Genomic DNA, 25,698 nt, shown 5'->3' with positions numbered 1-25,698 from the left:
CCTCTTCTTGCTTCTGGCTCTGTAAGGGGGACGGCGGCGCGGCTCCGGGACCGAACACCAAGGACTGGGCCTGCGGTCGATCCCTCTGGAGCTATGGTGTCCAGTAGCCTAAGAAGCCCAATCCGGCTGCAAGCAGGCGAGTTCGCTTCTTCTCCCCTTAGTCCCTCGCTGCAGTGAGCCTGTTGCCAGCAGGTCTCACTGAAAATAAAAAACATAATTCTATACTTTCTTTCTAGAGGCTCAGGAGAGCCCCTAGTGTGCATCCAACCTCGGCCGGGCACAAGATCTAACTGAGGCTTGGAGGAGGGTCATAGTGGGAGGAGCCAGTGCACACCAGGTAGTCATAAATCTTTCTAGAGTGCCCAGCCTCCTTCGGAGCCCGCTATTCCCCATGGTCCTTTCGGAGTTCCCAGCATCCACTAGGACGTCAGAGAAAATTAGATAATTATGAATATTTAGCGCTCCCTGTGTACACATGTATGTATACATTATTGCATTTATGACCTGATCGCCCGCTGTGCACAGCAGCGATCAGGACTGAATCACCCCCTAAGCCCAATCTCCTGCTAGAAAGTGCACTCTGCAGCAGGTTCCAGAATGTATTGATGAGCTGGAGGAGAGTGAGTAGTATCAAACACCAGACCTGGTAAGAGATCATTAGGTACTGAGGGGAAGATTTATTAAGCCTGGAGAAGTGATAAAGTGGAAGGAGATAAAGTACCAGCCAATCAGCTCCTAACTTCCATGTTACAGACTGGGGGGCAGATGTATTAACCTGGAGAAGGCATAAGGAAGTGATAAACCAGTGATAAGTGCAAAGTGATAAAGCCACCAGCCAATCAGTTCCAATATCTAAATTAACAGTTTGGATCTGATTGACTGGTGCCTTTATCACCTTGCACATATCACTGGTTTATCACTTCCTTATGCCTTCTCCAGGTTAATACATCTGCCCCATAGTTTGAATAATGACAGTTAGGAGCTGACTGGCTGGAGCATTATCACCTTCCACTTTATCACTTCTCCAGGCTTAATAAATCTGCCTCTGAATCCTGCAGAGTGAAGGAATGTGTTGCAGACAATGGTGACTGCAATATTTAGCACTATCACAGAATGCACTGAAAACATTTCTGTACACACTTCATATAAATCTATTATGCCACTTGCAAAATCACATGTGATAGCTTTAACAATATTTGATTACGGCACCTGTAACATCTATACCATTTTTGAGTCAGTATTCTCTCATCACTGTCTAACAATTCATGTAAAAAATGCCTTATTCATCATTTATGTTTTTGGTGAAAGTCAAATTCCTATCACTGTAGCTATTATGTGAGTGTTCTCAAAAACACTCAAAAATATAAAAAAAATTATAATGTTGTTCAAAAATGTAAAATAATGACTTCAGAAAAATGCTAAGTTATGTTTATTCTGTTTGTTCAACTGACTCTTTATATAAAGGCTATTTTTTTTTAAAGAGTAAAAATCACCAAATTCACCAGGTATGCAACCTAGAAGAATAGAATAGAAACCTTTCAGGCATCTGTTCTGCCCAAAAAGGATGCAAGACAGAGAAGCTCAGTTTTGCTTCAAATTCCATATTTAATTATAAGTCCCAGTGGGATATTTGTCAAAGTTTGGCGAAAGATAAAGTGGAAAGAGTCAAAGTACAAGTCAGCTCCTAACTATCACAGCCTGTAAAATAACAGCTAGAAGCTGATTGGTTAGTACTTTATCTCTCTCCATTTTATCTCTCACCAAGCTTTAATCTTCTAATCAAGCTTTGCATCTCTTGCCCACCACACACCCACACACACACACACACACACACACACACACACACACACACACACACACACACACACACACACACACACATAATAATCAATGTCATGGCGTGAAATGCAAGTGTTCAAAATAAGAAAATGGTTCATCTTATCTTAGAAATGTTTCTACTACTTTGCGGAGGGGAGATTTATTTATAGTTATCCCATGTAAAATTTTAAAAAAGAACAGATATGTTGTATAAAATTATTTACAAGTGCAAGAAAAAGAAAGTAAATAATTGCTGCTGTTCATATAGGCAAACAGGATCAATCAGTGCCTGATCTTACAGTCACTTTGAGAACCTCAGCTACATAACTTAATAAGAGGAATATGGGATTTAACAGGATAAAACATTGGAAATTTGTTAATGTATCCCATTTCCTTAGCAATATGGCAAATAATTCAGACATCTTATCCTAACATGAAATGTAACATGACAAACCTCCATTCTCTTAATACCACCAACACCACGTCCACCATAGTAACTGGCATCCACTGTAGGCCATTTCTTGTTGGGCAGTATTTCTTCAGGGTCCTATGTAAATATAAATATGGGCAAATGTAAATATAAATATGGGCAAATTATACAAACAGTGTTCTGTGATGGCTTCATTTGGTCTACATAGACCACACAGAAATATTTGCCTACTTTTTGGACCTACTCTTTGGAAAAGTAACAGGGCCAGATTAACCTAGGGTTGGATGGAGTTCCAATTCCAGGAATACACATATAAACAGGCCCATCATCACAGCAGCATGATGATAACCAGTTGCCTAGCTGGCCACACAGTCAGCTAGAAATATAAGTATAAAAACTGTATTTGTATTTTTCTCACAAAATGATGCAATTTTTCTATTTCTTAGTATTTAAGGAGCCAGTGAGGCTAATAGTGAAGGGGCTGTACAGGCCCATATGGCTCTGGCCACACCCACACTGCACTGGTCATAGCTCCTCTCCAGCTCAGTATACAAACATTTCAGCCCCAGGCCAATGAGACCATACTCCAGTGGAGTCCAGCCCTAGAAAGTACTCAGGAGAGGCCAAGAAGCAAGTGTGTGATAAATTGACAGGGTCCATGTAGACAAAGAAATTGTCAGTTTGCTTTCAAGAAATCATCGTCTTTGTATTACAAGCTGTGTATAGGGATTCAGTATGATTTCCCGACAGTTGGGATTATGGCGGTCGAATTACCGACGCCGGAATCCTGACAGTCAAAATCCCAACATCGAGCACAGCGTGTCCCCTCGCGGGCTCGCTGCACTCGCCGCGATTCAGGCTCGCCACACTATTATATTCCCCCTTGGGTGGTGGCGTGGGTATATCGGTTGCTAGCATTTTCACTGCTGTCAGGATTCTGGTGTCGGTATATCGACCGCCAGGATCCCGGCTGTCGGGAACTTAACTGCATCCTGTGTATAGATTCTATCACTTTTATGTATAAGGGTTCTAAGAGAAATGTTCTCTCTTCTATTTATAAAAAGCATTCCCCATAGAGTTCTGTAAGAGTAGCACTATTTAGTAATACACATAGCATACCTCCTCAACAGGTGCTGGTGGTGGTGGTGGGGGAGGATCTTTGATAACCTAGAAAAAAAGCAGTAGCATAGAGTAAATGAAAATAGCAGATATATACAATTGCCTATATGTGTCAGTGTCTAATGTCTGTTTGCCAAACAAAAAAGGTGTGCAATGATTTTTGTGCATCTATACAAAAACAGTATGAATATGTCTTTTGGCTTGAAGCTGTTGTACCCAGAAATGACCAGGTGCCCATTAATGCTGGTTTATCTGCTGTGGATGCCCCAGCTCTGTTGTTTGGAGCATGGTCAGGGAAGGGCGCAAGCACAGTTATGCCTCATTACAGAACTAAAAACATAAACATGGTATGCAAAGGAGCATCTAGATTGGACAGACTTGAATCACCATTCACTTGGAGCCTCTGCCATTAGCTCAATTCAGCAGCATCCATACTAGATTATCCACTGGTCAATAGTTTAGGGTACAGGAAAAGGGGAAATCAAGAAATGATTAGCTGACTCCTAAATGGATGGCTTAGCACTCACAATAAGAATATGGCTGTCATTTTTATTATTTATTCCTCATCTGCCACTTAGATAATTATATATGCTGACCTGCAGAAGTCGCTGTTTATCAAAAGATCCTTTAAACTGCTGAATTGTCGAAAGGTGACTCCCCAGGGAAGGACCCCATTTCACTCCACAAGGTACTAGTGTTGATTAGAGATTTTAATTACTGGATAAACTCTTTAAAGTGAGTTGCGAAAATGGGATTCTACATCTGCTTCACTGAATGTTCCATCACAATAGAGTACTGTATACATTGTTGATGCACAACTGTAATTATATGGCTAATAGAAGTTGTCCCAGGGTTCTGTGACTTTATAAAAGATTGATGCTGTAGGTGAAATCCTTTTATACTAATCAAAGAAATCTTAGTTGATTCTAAAATCTGTAATAATAATTTAATGTAGGAGGTTTATAATGCAAAATACATAACTATCATAATGAACACTGAAGTGATGTCATCACAACTCAATAGTTAAAATGATAACATTTGAACTTACTTTCTATATAGATATTATTTACAGATGTGTCCTCATGCATCTTTTTGGCAGTCACGCCAAACAGTCCATCATGACATGCCAGGTTGTGTGAAAATCTTCTAGCATCAGGCATCTTTTTTGCATTGTTTCTTTGTTGAAAATGTGTCTTAGTCGCAACGCAATGTGAGTAGGACACACAAGGAGACTATGTTGATTTATTTAATATATGACACTTGTATATTGTGTATGACTGAGTCTCTGAACAAAGTGCTAAAATGTAAGTTCTGTTCTGCTCCATATCGAGACTCAGTCATACACTGAGAATAAGAAACTCTTCCATATACAGACTCAGTCACACACTGAGAATAAAACACTGCTCTGTATACAGACTTAGTCACACACTGCGATAAGACATTGCTCCGTATACAGACTCAGTCACACACTGGGAATAAGACACTGCTCCACATACAGACTCAGTAACATACTGAGAATAAAACACTGCTCCATATACAGACCCAGTCACACACACAGAATAAAACACTGCTCCGTATACAGACTTAGTTACACACTGTGAAAAAGACACTGCTCCATATAAAGACTCAGTCACACACTGCGAATAAGACACTGCTCTGTATAGACTCAGTCACACACTGCGAATAAAACACTGCTCCATATACAGACTCAGTCACACACTGCGAATAAGACACTGCTCTGTATACAGACTCAGTCACACACTGTGAATAAGACACTGCTCCGTATACAGACTCATTCACACTGTCCGTATACAGACTCAGTCACACACTGCGAATAAGACACTGCTCCACATACAGACCCAGTCACACACACAGAATAAAACACTGCTCCGTATACAGACTTAGTTACACACTGTGAATAATACACTGCTCCATATACAGACTCAGTCACGCACTGCGAATAAGATACTGCTCTATATACAGACTCAGTCACAGACTGCGAATAAAACACTGCTCCGTATACAGACTCAGTCACACACTGCGAATAAGACACTGCTCTGTATACAGACTCAGTCACACACTGCGAATAAGACACTGCTCCGTATACAGACTCAGTCACACTGTTCGTATACAGACTCAGTCACACACTGCGAATAAGACACTGCTCCACATGCAGACTCAGTCAGACACTGCGAATAAGACACTGCTCCGTATACAGACTCAGTCACACACTGCGAATAAGACACTGCTCCACATACAGACTCAGTCACACACTGGGAATAAGACACTGCTCCGTATACAGACTCAGTAACACACTGAGAATAAAACACTGCTCCATATACAGACCCAGTCACACACACAGAATAAAACACTGCTCCGTATACAGACTTAGTTACACACTGTGAATAAGACACTGCTCCATATACAGACTCAGTCACACACTGCGAATAAGACACTGCTCCACATGCAGACTCAGTCAGACACTGCGAATAAGACACTGCTCCGTATACAGACTCAGTCACACACTGCGAATAAGACACTGCTCCACATACAGACTCAGTCACACACTGGGAATAAGACACTGCTCCGTATACAGACTCAGTAACACACTGAGAATAAAACACTGCTCCATATACAGACCCAGTCACACACACAGAATAAAACACTGCTCCGTATACAGACTTAGTTACACACTGTGAATAAGACACTGCTCCATATACAGACTCAGTCACACACTGCGAATAAGACACTGCTCTGTATACAGACTCAGTCACACACTGCGAATAAAACACTGCTCCATATACAGACTCAGTCACACACTGCGAATAAGACACTGCTCTGTATACAGACTCAGTCACACACTGTGAATAAGACACTGCTCCGTATACAGACTCAGTCACACTGTCCGTATACAGACTCAGTCACACACTGCGAATAAGACACTGCTCCACATACAGACCCAGTCACACACACAGAATAAAACACTGCTCCATATACAGACTTAGTTACACACTGTGAATAATACACTGCTCCATATATAGACTCAGTCACGCACTGCGAATAAGATACTGCTCCACATACAGACTCAGTCCCACACTGCGAATAAAACACTGCTCCGTATACAGACTCAGTCACACACTGCGAATAAGACACTGCTCTGTATACACTCAGTCACACACTGCGAATAAGACACTGCTCCGTATACAGACTCAGTCACACTGTCCGTATACAGACTCAGTCACACACTGCGAATAAGACACTGCTCTGTATACAGACTCAGTCACACACTGCGAATAAGACACTGCTCTGTATACAGACTCAGTCACACACTGCGAATAAGACACTGCTCCGTATACAGACTCAGTCACACTGTCCGTATACAGACTCAGTCACACACTGCGAATAAGACACTGCTCCACATACAGACTCAGTCACACACTGAGAATAAGACACTGCTCCGTATACAGACTCAGTATCACACTGAGAATAAAACACTGCTCCATATACAGACCCAGTCACACACACAGAATAAAACACTGCTCCGTATACAGACTTAGTTACACACTGTGAATAAGACACTGCTCTGTATACAGACTCAGTCACGCACTGCGAATAAGATACTGCTCTGTATACAGACTCAGTCACACACTGCGAATAAGACACTGCTCTATATACAGACTCAGTCACACACTGCAAATAAAACACTGCTCCGCATACAGACTCAGTCACACACTGCGAATAAGACACTGCTCTGTATACAGACTCAGTCACACACTGCGAATAAGACACTGCTCCGTATACAGACTCAGTCACACTGTCCGTATACAGACTCAGTCACACACTGCGAATAAGACACTGCTCCACATACAGACTCAGTCACACACTGCGAATAAGATACTGCTCTGTATACAGACTCAGTAACACACTGAGAATAAAACACTAATCCATATACAGACCCAGTTACACACACAGAATAAAACACTGCTCCGTATACAGACTCAGTCACACACTGCGAATAAGACACTGCTCCATATATAGACTCAGTCACGCACTGCGAATAAGATACTGCTCTGTATACAGACTCAGTCACACACTGCAAATAAAACACTGCTCCGTATACAGGCTCAGTCACACACTGCGAATAAGACACTGCTCTGTATACAGACTGAGTCACACACTGCGAATAAGACACTGCTCCGTATACAGACTCAGTCACACTGTCCGTATACAGACTGTCACATACTGTGCATAAGACACCTTTTTTGGCAAAAAAAAGACGCCCAACGTTAGCATAATTGCAGCAAACTGATAGATCACTCACACCAGGCATCTTGCGCTGCATGGTGTATTGAGGCTGGATGTATGAGGACACATCTGTACAAGGGTTTACACATATATTAACAACATTTGTGAACTATAAACACACATTTTCAATTAAACTATTTCCAAGATTAGGAAGAACTTTTTATCTGATCTTCATAAAAGTGATCTAGTTATTCTTATTTTCAGTAATAAATGTTATCAACTTGACAGAAATGACAGATAATGTATAGACTGTAGCAACCCAGTTCATAAATATTTTAACGAAACACAGATGTTTAAGAAGGTTTGCTCTGTACTATACTACTCAGCCACAATCTTTCTACTACACTAGGAGAATCATTCAAATACTGTATTAAGTTAGTGTCTTTAGTTTCGTTAGAATTCTCAGCATTCCACCAAAAAATGCATCTGTCCACCAGTTTTTCTCATCATGTATTTTTTAGTTACAATTTATACATTTTGGTAAATATAATTATAAAGCATTTTGAAACTGTTTTATGTACACATTCATATAACTTCCATATGTGATAAAGGAAGGCTTGAGATTGCCATTTGAAAAATAGCTGAGATGATGAAATCACAGATGAAATAGCAGATGTTTGTAAAAAGAATATCCTTTATTTTATTTTATTTTGTTTATATATTAAGCATGCAAAGCAACAGTCAGCTTACCTATGCATTACCACTACTTTAGAGTGCTTTTAAAGACAAATGATGATTACTTTAATGTTGATTTATTTTGTCCAATAAAAATAACAAATTAAAAACTGCTTGCTTTGTAATCTGGCTACAGTTAGGATATCTAAATGCGAGCACTGTGCATCAAAAAAGTATATATCCACTATAAGAGATTATAAAAGCTACCAATATTAAAACTATTAGCACAGGTCTGCAAGATCCAACCATGGAAATGTAGAAACTGCCAGCAGGATGAAAAACATTCAATTATAGATTAAATGGAATATTATTTTAGATCTAAAATAAATGTATTATTTTTTTTCTTTGCAATGGATTAAATTATAACAGATGACAGGCTATAATGGACTACAAACCATCAATTTCATTCCTAGTACATTTCTAAAATATTTTAGTATGGATGGAACAGGTAATGCCTCACTGTTAAGCTGTTAGCTTCTATGACTGCCTCCTCTAAAACATAAAGACAATGATTTTAGAGAATTTGTAAACATCTGGCACATCACTTGTGTCCAAGACACCATATGGAGGACAATTTTTGTTTATTGTCTTTTCATTGTCTATTTCCTGGACTTTAAAAAGGCCGGGAAGTCTAGTTTTGTTCCTACCGACATGAATCCATACACAAAAATAAAAAGCATATATTTTTGGTATATTTATTTTTATTATAACTTACCACTTTGCAGCAGAGGGGCCAAAACCACCAAAATAAGACCAGAGCAATAATGAGCAACATAATAAGTATTGCGAGGAAAGCAACGAAGCCACTGGACTGTAAACAAAACAAAAGTATAATCATTTACAAGGCATCAGTATTTTACGACTCTGTGATCAACTAGATGATCAGTCAAGATCAAAATACACATGCAAAAAATTCCATGGATTTGCCAAAGATTTGGTGCAAAGGGAATAGAATATATGCCCTAAAAGCACTTACAAAGCAGGCAACATGGCCAGTACTATAGGTGTCCTTTTTCATCCAGAATATATACACCAAACAGTTAAAAAGTAGTACAGGTTGAGTATCCCATATCCAAATATTCCGAAATACAGACTTTTTTGAGTGAGTGTGAAATAATGAAACCTTTGTTTTTTGATGGCTCAATGTACACAAAATTTGTTTATTACACAAAGTTATTAAAATATTGTATTAACTGACCTTCAGGCTGGGTGTATAAGGTGTATATGAAACATAAATGAATTGTGTAAATGTACACACACTTTGTTTAATGCACAAAGTTATAAAAAATATTGGCTAAAATTACCTTCAGGCTGTGTGTATAAGGTGTATATAAAACATAAATGTATTCTGTGCTTAGATTTAGGTCCCATCGCCATGATATCTCATTATGGTATGCAATTATTCCAAAATACGGAAAAATCCAATATCCAAAATACTTCTGGTCCCGAGCAGTTTGGATAAGGGATACTCAACCTGTATTGACCTTCCAATTAAATATACAGTTAATTAGCACTGGAAGGCCTACACAAATTTTTAACTGTTTGGCATTGCAAAACATGTTTGGAAATTTAGATTAATAAATCAGTATTAGGGTTTTATGATTGTCATATTATTATTTCCCCTTATTTCTCTGACATTGACTGACATGTAATTTTGTTCAAATTCAAAATTGTTTAACCCCAAAGTTTAAAAACCAATAGTCTCCAAAGTCAAAAATGTTCATCAAGCAAGAACTAACCAGGTGTTTGAAGAAGGTTGAGTGCTAATCGAACAGATAAAATGTCTGAAAATACAGCTGGTGTCTGTTATCACAGGACTCATACTGTATTACACATGATGTCAGATTTCAAGCCATAGTTTACAGTTTGAAAATATATACAAGTGCTGCGCTTGAAGTGAGCTTAGTGAATAGATACTAAAAAATTTAAATATAAATAAAGGTGTCTGCTCCAATCAACCAACAACTCACACGGAACTTGCTAGTAAACAAATTTAATGAGCACATAAAAATGAAAATAAAAAGACAATAATAAAAACAGATACTGAAATGAGCTCAAGCACACTGAAACATTTGCTGAGTGGATCACTTAGATAAAAGTTAGTAGATAGTGTCACTTTAGTGTTGCCACAATAGACCAAATTGTGGTCTCTTTGTATCAATTGGAGATAAAAAGTAGCAATAAATACAGCCTGTTGGAGAATGAATAGAACAATAGTCTTGTGCCTCTGAACTACTGGCGTCCCAGTGCAGAGGAGAAGCCGCCGGTTATAATTACCCGTCCTGCGGGAAATGCAATGGCGCGGCACAAGAGATACCGGAGCAGCTGCCGTGCGTCCGCCGATGGCACTAGCAAAGTGCAGAGAATCTTGGCGAGCCGGTCGTGATGCTGCAGTGACACGCTGGGCTGGCGTTCCGGATAAATGTTCTCCACAGCTGATCAAGCAGATTGTAAAAACACCGCTGCGGGTGACGGTAACTGGCAACACTCAGTGCGTCCGTGAGCAATGTGAAGGAGTGACGTCAACGCGTTTCGTCCCGTATCCCGGGACTTCCTCAAGACCGTTTACAGTTTACAAATCTCCACAGTCCTGTATGCCTTTGTTGATGTAGGAATTGGAAAACACAAATACAAATGGCGGAACTTTGACTGTGTCTATATTGTGTGAACATAAATTCCTTTACAAATTCAAAACTTGATTTCTCTTTGGATGAAGTCGTGTATATAGTATATTACATTTTTACCTTCTATAACCTATTTAAAAACTGTGAGCATATTAAACATTAGCAAGTGCTTAAGAGTAATCAGTGACACATTAATATTTATTCTAATGAAAAACTAATTTCAAAGATATATTTAGGTCCACCAGTTGAAGAAGTACATCATAACATACTTGGCAAATTAAACCGAACATTGTATATAGCTAATCAATACGGATTACAAATCAATGAGATTCAGTCATAGCAGAGGTCTTTTATGGCCAGAAGTAGACAATTTAAATATAGAGAAAAAAATTTAATAATCATTTGTAAGACCTCTTTCGGATTCTGCTGTTGCTAACTGTAGAAAAGGAAATAACGACTTCAAGTAGCTTAAAGCCATTCTGAGTCTTTCTTAAAATGTATTTAATCATTCCACTCATTCAATGAAGATAAAGTCTTAAGTAGGGGATGCAGCCAATTTACCGACAATCAAAATCCCAATGGACAAAATCCCGACAGCAATTGACCGAAGGTCAAAATCCCGACATGGATAAAATACCGACATTTAAAATACCAACAATGTCGACATGTCAAAATGCCGACGTGAGTTTTCCATGATTTTTTCACTGAAACCGACTTGTTCATACTTTACCATCCCAGTGGACCTGGAGGGGGAATATATATCGCGCAGCGAGCCATGCGAGGGGACGCGGTACAGTTATATGGTGTCCATGTCAACCTATGTCGACATACACACCCAAAAAAATTTATTAAAAACTCATGTTGGCATTTTGACCTGTCAACATTTTACATGTCGGTATTTTGACCTTGTCTGTATTTTAAATGTCGGGATATTGACCTTGTTGGGATTTTGACCGTCGGTCAATTGATGTCGGGGTTTCGACCGTCAGGATTTTGATTGTAGGTATTTCATACCGATCCCTTAAGTAGAACTTAAATACTGAAGTAACTAGCAATTAAGTTGAGAATTCTACCTCTAGGAAACATGAGCAGGGGGCTCACTCGCACAGCTTTATTTCATCAAGGATGTCACAGAAGAGCTCATGTCTGACAAAGAACTTTTATCAGAAAATCTGATGAATCTAATAACAACAGTGTAGGATCAAGTAAGTATAAACAAGTCTGGTATGACTGTTCTGGGAAGAAGGAAAGAAATTGGCAATCATTAAACACTTTAAGAAACTGCTTTGAAGGAACGATCTTCTTTGACTTGGCCACTATCAAGCAAATATATAACACAGTATAGTATTATATAGTAAGTGCAGGGGAAACAGAGACTTCAGGGGCCCTGGGCACAGATCATATATTTGTCTACCAAGTTCTAAGAATTCCCTGCTAAGCAACTGGATCTGGTATGCGGTCAATAGATCTACAGTGTCTAGTTAGACAGTCAATAGGTCGACATCATATGGTCGACAAGCATTAGGTTGACATGGTCAAAAGGTCGACATGGTCATTGGGTCAACCTATGAAAAGTCAACAGTGCTTATAATCAACAGGTACAAAAGGTTGACAGGTTTAAATGGTTGACATGCCATTGGTCGAAACTCATACTGTATGGTCGACATAAGTTTATTTTTTCTCATTTTTTTAAACTTTTTTTAATACTGTACCATCTACGTGGAAGACGCCTCCTGCTGCTGAATCGGGACCGTTTTCAACTACAGTGCATCCGGAAAGTATTCACATTGCTTCACTTTTTCCACATTTTGTTATGTCACAGTCTTATTCCAAACTGGAATAAATAAATTTTGTCCCTCAAAATTCTACACACAATACTTTATGACAATGTGGAAAAAAGATTTTTTATATTTTTGCAAATTTATTACAAATAAAAAACTAAGAAATCACATGTACATAAGTATTCACAGCCTTTGCTCAATACTTTGTTGATGCACCTTTGGCAGCAATTACAGCCTCAAGTCTTTCTTAATATGCCACAAGCCTGGCACACCTATCTTTGGACAGTTTTGCAAAAAAATTTCAAGCTCCATCAGGTTAGATGGGAAGCGTCGGTGCAAAGCCATTTTCAGATCTCTCCAGAGTTCAAACGGATTCAAGTCTGGGCCACTCAAGGACATTTACAAAGTTGTCCTGAATCCACTTCTTTGATATCTTGGCTGTGTGCTTAGGTTTGTTGTCTTACTGAAAGTTGAACCGTCACCCCAGTCTGAGGTCAAGAGCAATCTGGAGCAGGTTTTCATCCAGGATGTCTCTGTACATTGCTGCATTCATCTTTCCCTCTATCCTGACTAGTCTCCCAGTTCCTGCCGCTGAAAAACATCCCCACAACATGATGCTGCCACCACCATGCTTCACTGTAGGGATGGTATTGGCCCGGTGATGAGCGATGCCTGGTTTCCTCCAAACATGATACCTGGCATTCATGCCAAAGAGTTCAATCTTTGTCTTATCAGACAAGAGAATTTTGTTTCTCATGGTCTGAGAGTCATTCAGGTGCATTTTGGCAAACTCCAGGTGGGATGCCATGTGCTTTTTACTAAGGAGTGGCTTCCTTCTGGCCACTCTACCATACAGGCCTGATTGGTGGATTGCTGCAGAGATGGTTGTCCTTCTGGAAGGTTCTCCTCTCTCACAGAGGAATGCTGTAGCTCTGACAGAGTGACCATCGGGTACTTGGTCACCTCCCTGACTAGGACCCTTCTCCCTCGATCGCTCAGTTTAGACAGTCGGCCAGCTCTAGGAAGAGTCCTGGTGGTTCCGAACTTCTTCCATTTATGGATGATGGAGGCCACTGACTTTCAAAGCAGCAGATAATTTTCTGTACCCTTCCCCAGATTTGTGCATCAAGACAATCCTGTCTCGGAGGTCTACAGACAATTCCTTTGACTTCATGCTTGGTTTGTGCTCAGACATGCACTGTCAAGTGTGGGACCTTATATAGACAGGTGTGTGCCTTTTCAAATCATGTCCAATCAACTGAATATACCACAGGTGGACTCCAATTAGGCTGTAGGAACAGCTGAAGGATGATCAGTGGAAACAGAGTTTTTTGAGCTTCATGACAAAGGCTGTGAATACTTATGTACATATGATTTCTTAGTTATTTATATTTAATAAATTTGCAAAAATCTCAAATAAACATTTTTCATGTTGTCATTATGGGGAATGGTGTGTAGAATTTTGAGGGGAAAATTTAATTTATTCCAGTTTGGAATAAGGCTGTAACATAACAAAATGTGGAAAAAAGTGAAGCGCTGTGAAAACTTTCCGTATGCACTGTAAGTTTTATCACTGCTTTTTCTTCCCAGTCCAGTGGGCTGTTTTGCTCTGCATAGCATAATACTTCAATCTACTCTGAGGAGCCAAACTGGCTTTTCCTACATACTGTGTCTCTTGTGTCTAAATGGTGTTTACTTCTTTTTGAAGCATTTTAAACATTTGAAGTATGCTGAATGAAAAATTTACATTTACTATATTGATGAAGAAGGTGAAAAGTTAATTATATGTGTGTAAACCAAGAAAAACTGTTAATAGAGCTCAAATGTTATATTTTACACATGTTAACAAGCATAGAGTACAGCGGAGGTATTAATGAATTCTCAGACACAGTAGCTTGCATGTGTTGTTTGTTTTTTTTCTACTCCCTTGACCCAAATGGCAATGATTAACTTGCAAATTGTCTATGCGATCATTAACAAAAATATTCCTGTGGTACGTGATCTCTGTTCAGCATTCCAGCTGCTACTATAGAAACACTAATCTGTTGTGTTAGCGCAGATAAATGCTGTGTTTCAAAACAAGTTTATATACAAAAACAGCAAACATTATCATCAAATTTCAATGAACAAAAAAATGATTATCAATACGTGCATGATAAAAATCAAATAAAACCAATTTTATTTGGAAACTATAAAGCTCAAGGGTGAAAACACGTTCAGTATCTGTGTAGTGAAATCACTTAATTTGAACAATAAAGTCAAATTAATGTCACAATTTACTGAAAAACATGAACTGTTCAAAGCTGTTTCATGCACAAGCTATTGCCAGACAAGACATTTAGTACAAGGTGGCAATTATTTTATGATTATGATCAACTACTGTACATTTATAAGAAATGTTATATTCCATAGGAAACTACTTCATGACAATACATTTTCAGCCCCTTTCTGACCAACCCACTTATCCCACCACTTAATAGCACATTAGAATAAATGGCTACGGACAGAGGTGCAGCCAGAACTTTGTTTGCCCCAGAGCAATATTTTGAAGGGACCCCTATTTCATTGCTTCTAGAGACAACACTCCAAAGCAGTTGTTAATATTATGCCCGATAGTAGTGCCCTAGTTTATGTTTTGCCCGATAGAAGTGCCCTAGTTCACATTATGTCACATTGTAGGGATACCAGTACATAATGGGGGTAATTCCAAGTTGATCGCAGCAGGAATTTTGTTAGCAGTTGGGCAAAACCATGTGCACTGCAGGGGAGGCAGATATAACATGTGCAGAAAGAGTTAAGATTTGGGTGGGTTATTTTGTTTCTGTGCAGGGTAAATACTGGCTGCTTTATTTTTACACTGCAAATTAGATTGCAGATTGAACACACCACACAAAATCTAACTCTCTCTGCACATGTTAAGTCTGCTTCCCCTGCAGTGCACATGGTTTTGCCCAACTGCTAACAAAATTCCTGCTGCAATCAACTTGGAATTACCCCCAATATGTATTTATTATTTATTACCAGTTATTTATATAGCGCACGCATATTCCGCAGTGCTTTACAGAGTACTTTGGCCATTTACAACAGTCCCTACCCCAGTGGAGCTTACAATCTATATTCCCTACCACATGTACACACACACATTCACGCTAAGGTTTATTTGTAGGGAGCCAATTAACCTACCAGTATATTTTTGGATTGTGGGAGGAAACCGGAGCACCCGGAAAAAAAACCATGCAAGCACGGAGAGAATATACAAACTCCACACAGTTAGGGCCATGGTGGGAATTGAACCCATGACATCAGTGCTGTGAGGCAGTAATGCTAACCATTACACTGTCTGTGCTGCCCCACATGTAACACAGTACCTCTAATTCACATTATGACATACATTGTTCCCAGTTCATATTATGTCAGATTACAGTGCTTCCAGTTCATATTATACCACACTATGGTGCCTCTACTTAATACTATGCCACATTACAGTGCCCTGGTTCATGTTATGTAACACAATAATGCTCCCCAGTTCATTGTATAGAACAGTACAATGAGCAGGTCCAGAGGCATAAATTTAAATACTGTAGGCTCCAAGGCAAAAGTTTATAAGGGCGCCTATGTATTGGTGTAAAATGTATATTACACATGTAACTTTGACAGGGAAGGTGGGACCCTCTCAGCTCTGGGCCCCATAGAAGTTGCACTCCCTGCACCTATGGTAACTATGCCCTTGGCTACAGATGTGTACTCATACATTTATCCTCACTACGCCAAGCAGAGGGAGATGCCTGGTGCAAGTCAGCTGCACCAGGTCCCATGTAACTCTATTAGCATCAGTAATCATTTTCTGCTGAGAATGAATTTTAGTCATAACGTATTAAGACTAAGGTATACCAAGAGACTGTGTTGATTAATGTGATTTTGGACACTTGTATATTTGTGCGCAAATGAGTCTCTATGGCCCTCATTCCAACCCGATCGCACGCTGCACTTTCTCACAGCGGTGCGATCGGGTCTGTAATGCGCATGCGATTGCCCGGCGCAATGACGCTGAGAGCGGAGAAAGCGGTCGCATCGGTGACCGCAAGAAGATTGACTGCAGGAAGGCGTACCAGGGTGTCAAATGACCGTTGGAGGCCGTTTTCGGGGAGTGGTTAAAAATAACACATGCGTGTCCAGGCGAACGGAGGGCGGATGTCTGACGTCAAAGCCGACCCCATCATCGCTGGATTCATCACACAGGGTAAGTATGTCCAGGGCTGGTCTTGATTTGTGTGAAACTTTTTTAGCATAGCAGGGATGCACAAGCGATCGCTGCCCTGCTATGCTAAAATACACTCCCCAATAGGCGGAGATTAGTTGATCGCATCAGCAGCAAAAAGTTGCTTGGTGCGATCAACTCGGAATGAGGGCCTATGGTGGTCATTACGAGTTGATCGCTAGCTGCATTCGTTCGCTGTGCAGCGATGAAGCAAAAAAAAATGGCACTTCTGCGCATGCATATGCGGCGCAATGCGCACGTGTCGTACAATTGCAACAAACGATGTTGTTTCACACAAGGTCTAGCGAAACTTTTCAGTCGCACTGCTGGCCGCAAAGTGATTGACATGAAGTGGGCGTTTCTGGGTGTCAACTGACCATTTTTAGGGAGTGTTAGAAAAGACGCAGGCGTGCCAGGAAAAACGCAGACATGGCTGGGCGAACGCAGGGCGTGTTTGTGATGTCAAAACAGGAACTGAACAGTCTGAAGTGATCACAAGCGCTGAGTAGGTATTGAGCTACTCTAAAACTGCACAAAAAAAGTTTGCCACAGCTCTGCGATCCTTTCGTTCGCACTTCTGCTAAGCTAAAATACACTCCCAGTGGGAGGCGGCATAGCGTTTGCACGTCTGCTAAAAACTGCTAGCGAGCGAAAAACTCGGAATGACCACCTATATACGAAGCACAATGGAACTTGACATGGAAAAAGCCTCAGCCCCTGTATCGCAGCATGTCATATTCAGATTCAGAGACTAAGTTGCACACAGATATACACGTGTTTTTTTGTCCAAAAAGAATGCCCAATACCAGCACAGCTGCACGGTACCTGGCACGCTGAGAGGGGCTGTTTGGCGTGACTGCAGAAATGATGTATTAGGTCTGTCATACAAAAATTGAAAACAGTATACGTGTTTAAGCCCATTTATATAAAATTTTCAGTCTGCACTCACATCTAATCTGTACATCACTATAGAATCCAGGAAAGGATCCAATTATAGTCCCAAGGTGACTAAAACTGTACGGAGGGCATTCCCCAATGTCCACAATAATATGATTTCAATGAATACACCTTTTTGTTGGACATTGGGGAGTGCCCTTCTATTCACCTTGGGCAGTTTCTATTCACAGCAGGCAAAAAAACCACAAGATGAGGTATTCTAACAAGTTAGAATGCTTTCTAAAAAAAAAGTGTTCATAATTTATTTTTATCAAGTAACAAAATGCAAAGTGAATAAACAGAAGAGACATCTAAATCAAGCAATATTTGGTGTGACCACCCTTTGCCTTCGAAACAGCATCAATTCTTCTAGGTAAACTTGCATACAGTGTTTGAAGAAACTCGGGAAGAGAGGTTGTTCCAAACATCTTGGAGAACTAACCACAGATCTTCTGTGGATATAGGCTTTCTCAAATCCTTTATGTAATCACAGACAGACTCGATGATGCTGAGATCAGGGCTCTGTAGGGGCCATATCATCACTTACAGGACTCCTTGTTCTTCTTTTCATTGAAGATAGTGGAGCTGGGGGCTTCCAAGCCGCTCGGGTAGCGATGGGCATGCCACCAAATGACGAAAATGGGGGTCACGGCACTAGGCCCCATCACTTCACCCCACCCCTCCACCTGAAACACCACCCCCTCTCTGGAGGCGTGGCATCTCCCAACTCCATCCACTCCAAAGTTGGGAGGTATGGTGTATGGTTTGGTTCTCCATAAATCCAAACCCACCCAAATTTTGCAGATTCGAACTAGCCGAGTCCCGCTTCTGATCTCATAAGGAGATCTGATCTGAACCGAGACCCGGTTTGGATCTTTCCGAGTTTCGGTATTAGGATTTTAAATCTGAACTTCAGGTTTTGATTTACAAAAATAACATGATTTTAGCTGTTTTTATCCATTTTCAAGAAATCCAAAACCCAAGAGTTTGGCGGCCGCACGGGATGCCGGCCGTGCTTGGATGTTTTTTACAGGGGCAATTATGTACAAGGCATGGTTTAGCCTTGTACATAATTGCCCCTTTAAAAAAGCGTCCGAGATCGGCCGGTACCCCGCAGGTCCACCGAAATCGGACTTCATTACATCCCGGCCATTGTTTGTGCTGTATATTATAGTAAAATGTGTCACTTACACAGCTGGTAGCAGTGATTATCTTAGGGCTTGTAAGAGCAGTCTTTCCATTGTTCACGCTCACCCAAACTTCCATGGTTCTGAAAATAAAAGAAGACAACCACAAAGGAAAATTATAATAATTCTGTAGCATCTTGGTAACTGACATTATAGAATATTTCTTTCGATAATGTTCTTATTCAGTCCAAAGTTTTTTTCATCAAGAGGCCTATCTAAAATGAGCCCATCTGATTTATTTACCATCTGGAAAAATAAGAGCTGAAATTAGCAAGCAAGAGGTTTCAGCCAGCCGAAGACAAAAAAATTTGGCCACAAAAAACCCTCTTTTTCTTTTACATTATCACCAACTTTTTTCCCGACCGATTCAATTATGCCTCTTTTTTTGGACTAACAAAATGTTCTATTTTTGGGCAAAAACACAAGGATAAGTTCCCGGATCTGAGTTTTCATGATAAAACAGTGCTGTAAGGGCTTGTTATCAAGGACTTTGTTTTGCATGAGCAATGCCAGTATCGGGGACAACTGAATATTCCTAGAAGGGTCAATTAGCCGCAGTAAATTATTACTAATTGGTTATCCTTTATTTTTTAAAGGATAAGGGATGACGAGTTTTCACTATGAGGTAACTTTACTAAATGACCTGTAAAGGTCACTCCTGATTTTAATTGCTGGGCTCAGATATTCAACTCACACGGTGTTGGTTTCATGGGAGGAACCCTTAACCCAGTACTAGAAAATGGAAGGGATTAGAAAATCAATTTAAGGTGGAAACTCCATTAAAATGTTCTCGGGAAACACCATAAAAATATTTAAGTGGAACAGGAATTGTATAAACTGATGAGTGCAAATTGTGTGTTTGATTCATATTTTGCAGGTTCCAATTCACATCACATTGTGGGTTCAATCTGTGTAACTAAGGAAAAATCATGGGAATTTAAGAAACAATCTGTGAATGGGATAGTAGCAGATTTTTGCAATTTTGACTTGACATAATACAGTATATAACTTTACATTTATACCTTCACAAATTACCACATTTTAAATCCCAACAAAATGAAAATCTTTCCATCCTGTTCGGTAGATGGGGCTACGTTAGCAAAGTAGATAATGGCCTTTTTGCTTGATTGTGAATTTTACATAGAGTGAATTATGGTTGACATTTCAATCCACAGTAACCTATTTGCAAAGTATTCATTTGCTACTTGTTTTATGAGTGTACAATAAAAGATTGTCATTTTATGATCCATTAACAAAAGAGGATAAAAAAATTAAATAAAATTATGAAAGACATTTGCTTGAAGTAATAAATAATTTACCTCCAATTTTCGTGCACTGAAAATTAAACTGGCAACTGTACAAAAAGTTGTTAAAATTATAGTGGTTACATATATTTTGAAATCAAGCAGCAGCAAATTACTTTAGCAAGTTATTTTTTAAGTTATTTTTTATAAAAATGGCAAACTTGATTAGGGAGTAGTAGTCTGTTTGTAAAGAAGTTTTAGAGTCCAACAGAGACCAAGTGAATAAAAGTGGGCTGATATAATAACTATAAAACTAAAATGGTATAGGACATTGTGCTTTGACAGCATCCTTAGAATAGGGTTAACAGTACAGTATAATATCCATAGACAGGGGACCATTTTCGGAACATTAAGTCATTGTGACTAGATAAAATAAAAAATTATAATTATTATTGAGTGCTTACTCTTCATAATTCATAGTGCAATTGCACTTTCTCACAGAAACATTGAACAGGAGGTTGACCTGGGCGATCTAGGGCATGGGAAGGTAAGATTGGAAGAATCTTTAATTTTTCTCCAATTTTTTACTCCAGAATGTTAGTAGGTAGACAATGTTATTACTCGCTCCCTTTTACCCAAGGCTGCTTTGGCTTTACATACAGCAGAAAAGCATCATTTCTATGAGCTAAAGATATCCAGATTATATAGAATTTTTAAATCATCTTTCAGGATCTTTAACAGTTTTTGCAACTTATTTATGCAACTTTTGATTATCGATAATGCAGCAAAACACATCACCATAATTTTACAGTATGTTCTGACCAATAAACAACCAAAATTTGTGTATACAGTATGCACTGTAAGAGGATCTTTAATATGGTCAAGCTCGGACACTCCACTATCTTCAAGAAGAATTTATGGTCTTATAATTTTCCTTATTCATTCTTTATATTTATTCCTTTTTTTACTTTACTGAAACAACAAGATATTCTAAAATACTTTGGAAATGCTTTCTATTTGTTCAACCCTAGTGGAAATCACCAGTCATGTTTGCAACAATTGTAGATCAAAGGTATACTTCTACTCTTTTCATTATGTTTTGGTTGGTACTTTCACTCTCTCCACTGTATCTCTCAACACACCGTGATAAATATGCCCCTTAAATAGATATGTTTTCTCTCTTTATAACTGTGGGGGAGATGTATCAAACCTTTGAGAGAGATAAAGTGGAGTTGTTGCCAATAGAAACCAATGAGCTTCTAGTTATCATTTATCTTGCACAGTCTATAAAATGACATGGGCAATGTCTTCACTTATCTCTCTCAAAGTTTCTTAGTAGTATCAACACAACTTTGCTTTTTGTTTGTTCTTTTTGTTTTTTTGCTTTTCACCTCACAGGCATTCAGATGTTCAGTAGGATTGGGATTGATATGCTGGAATTCAAGATGCTGGCGTCAGTATAACAACAGTGGCATCCTGATGTACAGAATTCCGACAGAGGGAAGGTAAGTATACTTACCTTCCTCTAATGGCTCCCTAACCCTCCATTCCAACAGCCTAAACCTAACCCTCCCCCCCCCCTTGCAGCCTAACACTCCGCGGTGGTGCCTAAAACCTAACCACTTTGCCTGCAGCCTAAACCTAACTCTTCTCCCCCTGCAGCCTAATCCTAAACTACCCCTCGCAGCCTAAACCTAAAAACTCCCCGCGGCATATCTCGCAGATGGACCAGTACACGCTCATTCAGGATTTGGGTGGTTGGGATTCCGGTGCAGGGCTTGTGACCCTAGTTGGGATGCTGGTGTCGGCATTCTGAGTAATGTTGAGATTCCAGCGTTGGTTTTTGACTGCCAGGATCCAAACCGCCAGGATCGTGACCGGTTCCTATTCTGTATACTAGTTCTTATTTGCCTCACAGCAAAATATAGTTCTCTCTTATGCCTCACAATAAATCAAGTTAAATTTATAAAATCTCTATCTCTATTCTTTCTCTAAGCTCTACCAGCTATTTTTTTTTTACAATTGGTACAAAATAACATTACCACTTGCTGTTTATGAGTCATTGGGTACATATGACCATTTTGATCAAAGCACATTAAAAAATACTTTTCTATTATTATTTTATTTATTTATTAAAACTAATATAAATTGTAGCCAATAGAAAAGTAAACAATACAACAAATCAGTTATGATCCTCTGATGTAACATCATACTTGCTAACGGATTGATTTTATCACTGTATTTCCAGTCTTATAGGCCCTACACACTGGCCGATTTTTTGAAAGATATGAACGATCTCGTTCATAAATGAACGAGAACTGGTTCATATCTTTCAGTGTGGAGGCTCCAGCGATAAACGATGCGCGGTCCCGCGCTCGTTCATCGCTGGTCCCCCGTCGGCTGTGCATGCAGGCCAATATGGACGATCTCGTCCATATTTGCCTGCAGTTCTATGGAGCCGAGTGACGGGGGGAGTGAAGAAACTTCACTCCCCCCGTCACTGCCCCCCCGCCGCCGGGTCGCTCGTCGGCCGTATCCGCCGTCGGGCAGCTCGGCGGCGGGTCGGCCAGTGTGTAGGGCCCTACACTCTTGTCAAACAAATGTTGGTAATCTTACATGTTTGTATTGTATTTGTAGGCCACACAGTCTTCATAAAATTCCATTTGAAGGAGATAAATTATCAGTGCCACCGATCAAGTTCCTTACTTTCCTATGGTATATTTTGTCCAGCAAGGTTTTTCACTTTTCTCAAGCTTTTCTCCTCTTCTCCTTTCAGGATATATATATTTGGTGTAATAGCTAACAAGCAATCAGGATGCTCCATTATGGACGTGTTCTACACCTATGCTGAGTGTAAAGTGTTGAACACTGCTGGGTGTAACAACTAATTGGAAACATCTTATCCCATTTAAATCCCTAAGTTTCCCATTACTATGTTATTGCTGCACAGCACCATCAACACTCTATGACCAGAACTGGTCTAAAAGCTGGAATTAAATGGCAATGTCTGTGAAGTATAAGAAGTTTGAGGAAATGGCCAATAAGGATATGAAATGTGATACAGTATAAAGCAATGGGTGTGGTCTAAAACAGTGACTGTTTTTCTATTTTCTAACACAAATATCCATTTCCTAGCATACATTTGTGTACTCTATTGTATATTTAACCAGCAATGACCAGCATACGGGGGGGAGGGGGGGCAATTGCTGCTCCAACAAACCTTGAAGAAAGATAGAGTGGAAAGAAATAAAGTACAAACCAATCAGCTCCTGTCGTTTTTTCAAACACAGCCTGTAAAATAATATTTAGAAGCTGATTGGTTAGTAATTTGGGGGAAATTGATCAAAGTTTGGAGAGAGATAAAGTGGAAAGAGATAAAGTACAAACCAGCCAGCTCCAAATTGTCAGTTTTCAAGCACAGCCTGTACATTACAGCTAGGAGCGGATTGGTTGGTACTTTATCTCTGCCCCGGGGCTCACGCAGAGTTGAATGAAAGACAGTAGTAACTCCTGTATGGAACTAAATGCTTACTTTTACCTGTAAGCATAGCTGTATGCATCTCTGCTAGCAGACAGCCCCTATCAGTAAGCCTGGTTTGATATGCATCATCAGCATCACTGCAAGTCTACAGTTGCACAGCCTTATCTTTGGTGCAAAGATACATCTGGAAACATGTGTAGCAGCCAACAATGCATATCCAAAGGTTCGTCTACACCTTCTCACTGAACACTGCCAATGTGAGAACACTCTGTTACAGTACAGTTCTGTTCCTCCACTTCAGTCATAAATAGAGATGTAACTTGAATGTTTTATGACTCAGCATCGCCCATACTTGTGTACGCTTGGTTCCAGAGCATGTACAGTGTGAAAATATACAAGATACACTTCACAATCAAGTGTATGTCTAAGTCAGCTTTAGTGACACTAGTATAAAAGTATAAGGCAATAAGTGGGTGGTACAGAGAAACACAATCTTTTTTAGCATTTTGAGCAATACATGATGTGTGAGACAGTAGCCTTTGCACCTGGCTTGTATCCCCATTTCCCTCTGTTTCATCCTAAACTGCCCCCACTCCCCCATTACAAAGATAGAGGTGGTACAATGTATTCTAAAAGATAATAGTGTACAGACACAGGGCCTAATTCATGTTTGTACTTTGTACGCACTTGCTTATGCAGCTGCAAATTTTTAGGCTACAGAATTGCTAATCATTGCAAGTGAAGCTGCCACCCAGAAAAGAGGATAGACGCCCACCGGAACCATCATGAAATCCTCAGCAACTGTGTACACATACGAAGACTGTATCTAATAACGAGGAACAATGACTGCTAGGGTAGCTCTATGGCTACGCAGACTGAGCCGCAACAGTAGTGACGATGGCGCCATGGTTCTCAACGTACATGATCGCTGATACACTTGAAAATGGCTTTTGGCTGCCACTCCCACATTTACTCCCCCCATCAGTTCTTCGTTACAATCACTCTACTTATAAAATGTCAATGTCAGCATGATCGCTAAGGTTCCTTGGCGCATGCATGGTGCAATTGCAGCACACGCACAGTATGTTAATAATCGATCTGTTGCAAAATCATCGGAATTGCATACAAACATGAATTAGGACAACATTGCTGTAAGGGATATAATCCACCAGGGAAAAGAAATAAAAGAAATCTGAAAAAAACAACTTACAATTTAGGTGAGTGTAAGATATTGAATAGTTCATGAGGAGCTGAGGTTGCTTGTAAGGATGATTCTATGGTGATTGGTGGCCTCCTACAAATATGTCCTCCTGACATGTCTCTTTACAATATTTCATATTTTGAAATGTGAAAGGGTGACAGAAACAATGCTGGCTGGACAGACAGTAAGGACTTCCGGCTTCCCTCAGGTGCAAGGCTCAGAGCTACCCCTGGGGAACGGAGTATTTTGGCTCTCCACTGAAAGCGAGAGCTTCAGAAAACTTGGGGAGAGGGCAGCTTATAAGGACCTTACATAACCCCAACACAAAAGTGAAATAAAATGAAACACTGGGGCAGTTTAAATCACCATTAGGTTTAGGGATACAGTGTGTGTGTGTGTGTGTGTATATATATATATATATATATATATATACACATATATACACACACACACTATATATACATTTTCTATTATAATAGAATATATAATATAATTCTATTGGGGGGATTCTCTGGGGTGCGGGGCTTCCTGGACCTGCCGTGGCTGGACACCCTCGGGGCATCGCAATCTAACATTTATTTTAATACACTATGGCACTTTTAGTTTGTTTTATATATGTATAACACTATCACACCATTC

At 39.8% G+C, this 25,698-nt stretch overlaps 1 protein-coding gene across 2 annotated transcripts in view; it reads right to left on the bottom strand.

Moving 5' to 3' along the window:
- ANTXR2 (ANTXR cell adhesion molecule 2) overlaps positions 1-25,698 on the bottom strand; it is a 341,722-nt gene that overhangs the window by 115,581 nt on the left and 200,443 nt on the right. For both annotated transcript variants that reach the window (XM_063919961.1, XM_063919962.1), the window contains exons 12-15: positions 19,138-19,216; positions 9,063-9,158; positions 3,368-3,415; positions 2,273-2,365 (exon numbers count right to left, since the gene is read on the bottom strand). In XM_063919961.1, coding sequence (XP_063776031.1) covers positions 2,273-2,365; positions 3,368-3,415; positions 9,063-9,158; positions 19,138-19,216 — 316 coding nt within the window. The remainder of the gene's footprint in view (positions 1-2,272; positions 2,366-3,367; positions 3,416-9,062; positions 9,159-19,137; positions 19,217-25,698) is intronic.

The sequence above is a fragment of the Pseudophryne corroboree genome, chromosome 1, assembly GCF_028390025.1.
Source record: "Pseudophryne corroboree isolate aPseCor3 chromosome 1, aPseCor3.hap2, whole genome shotgun sequence".
In the NCBI taxonomy this organism is placed as follows: domain Eukaryota; kingdom Metazoa; phylum Chordata; class Amphibia; order Anura; family Myobatrachidae; genus Pseudophryne; species Pseudophryne corroboree.
Note: the sequence above shows the minus strand (reverse complement) of the source record. Positions and strands in the feature narration are given on the sequence as shown.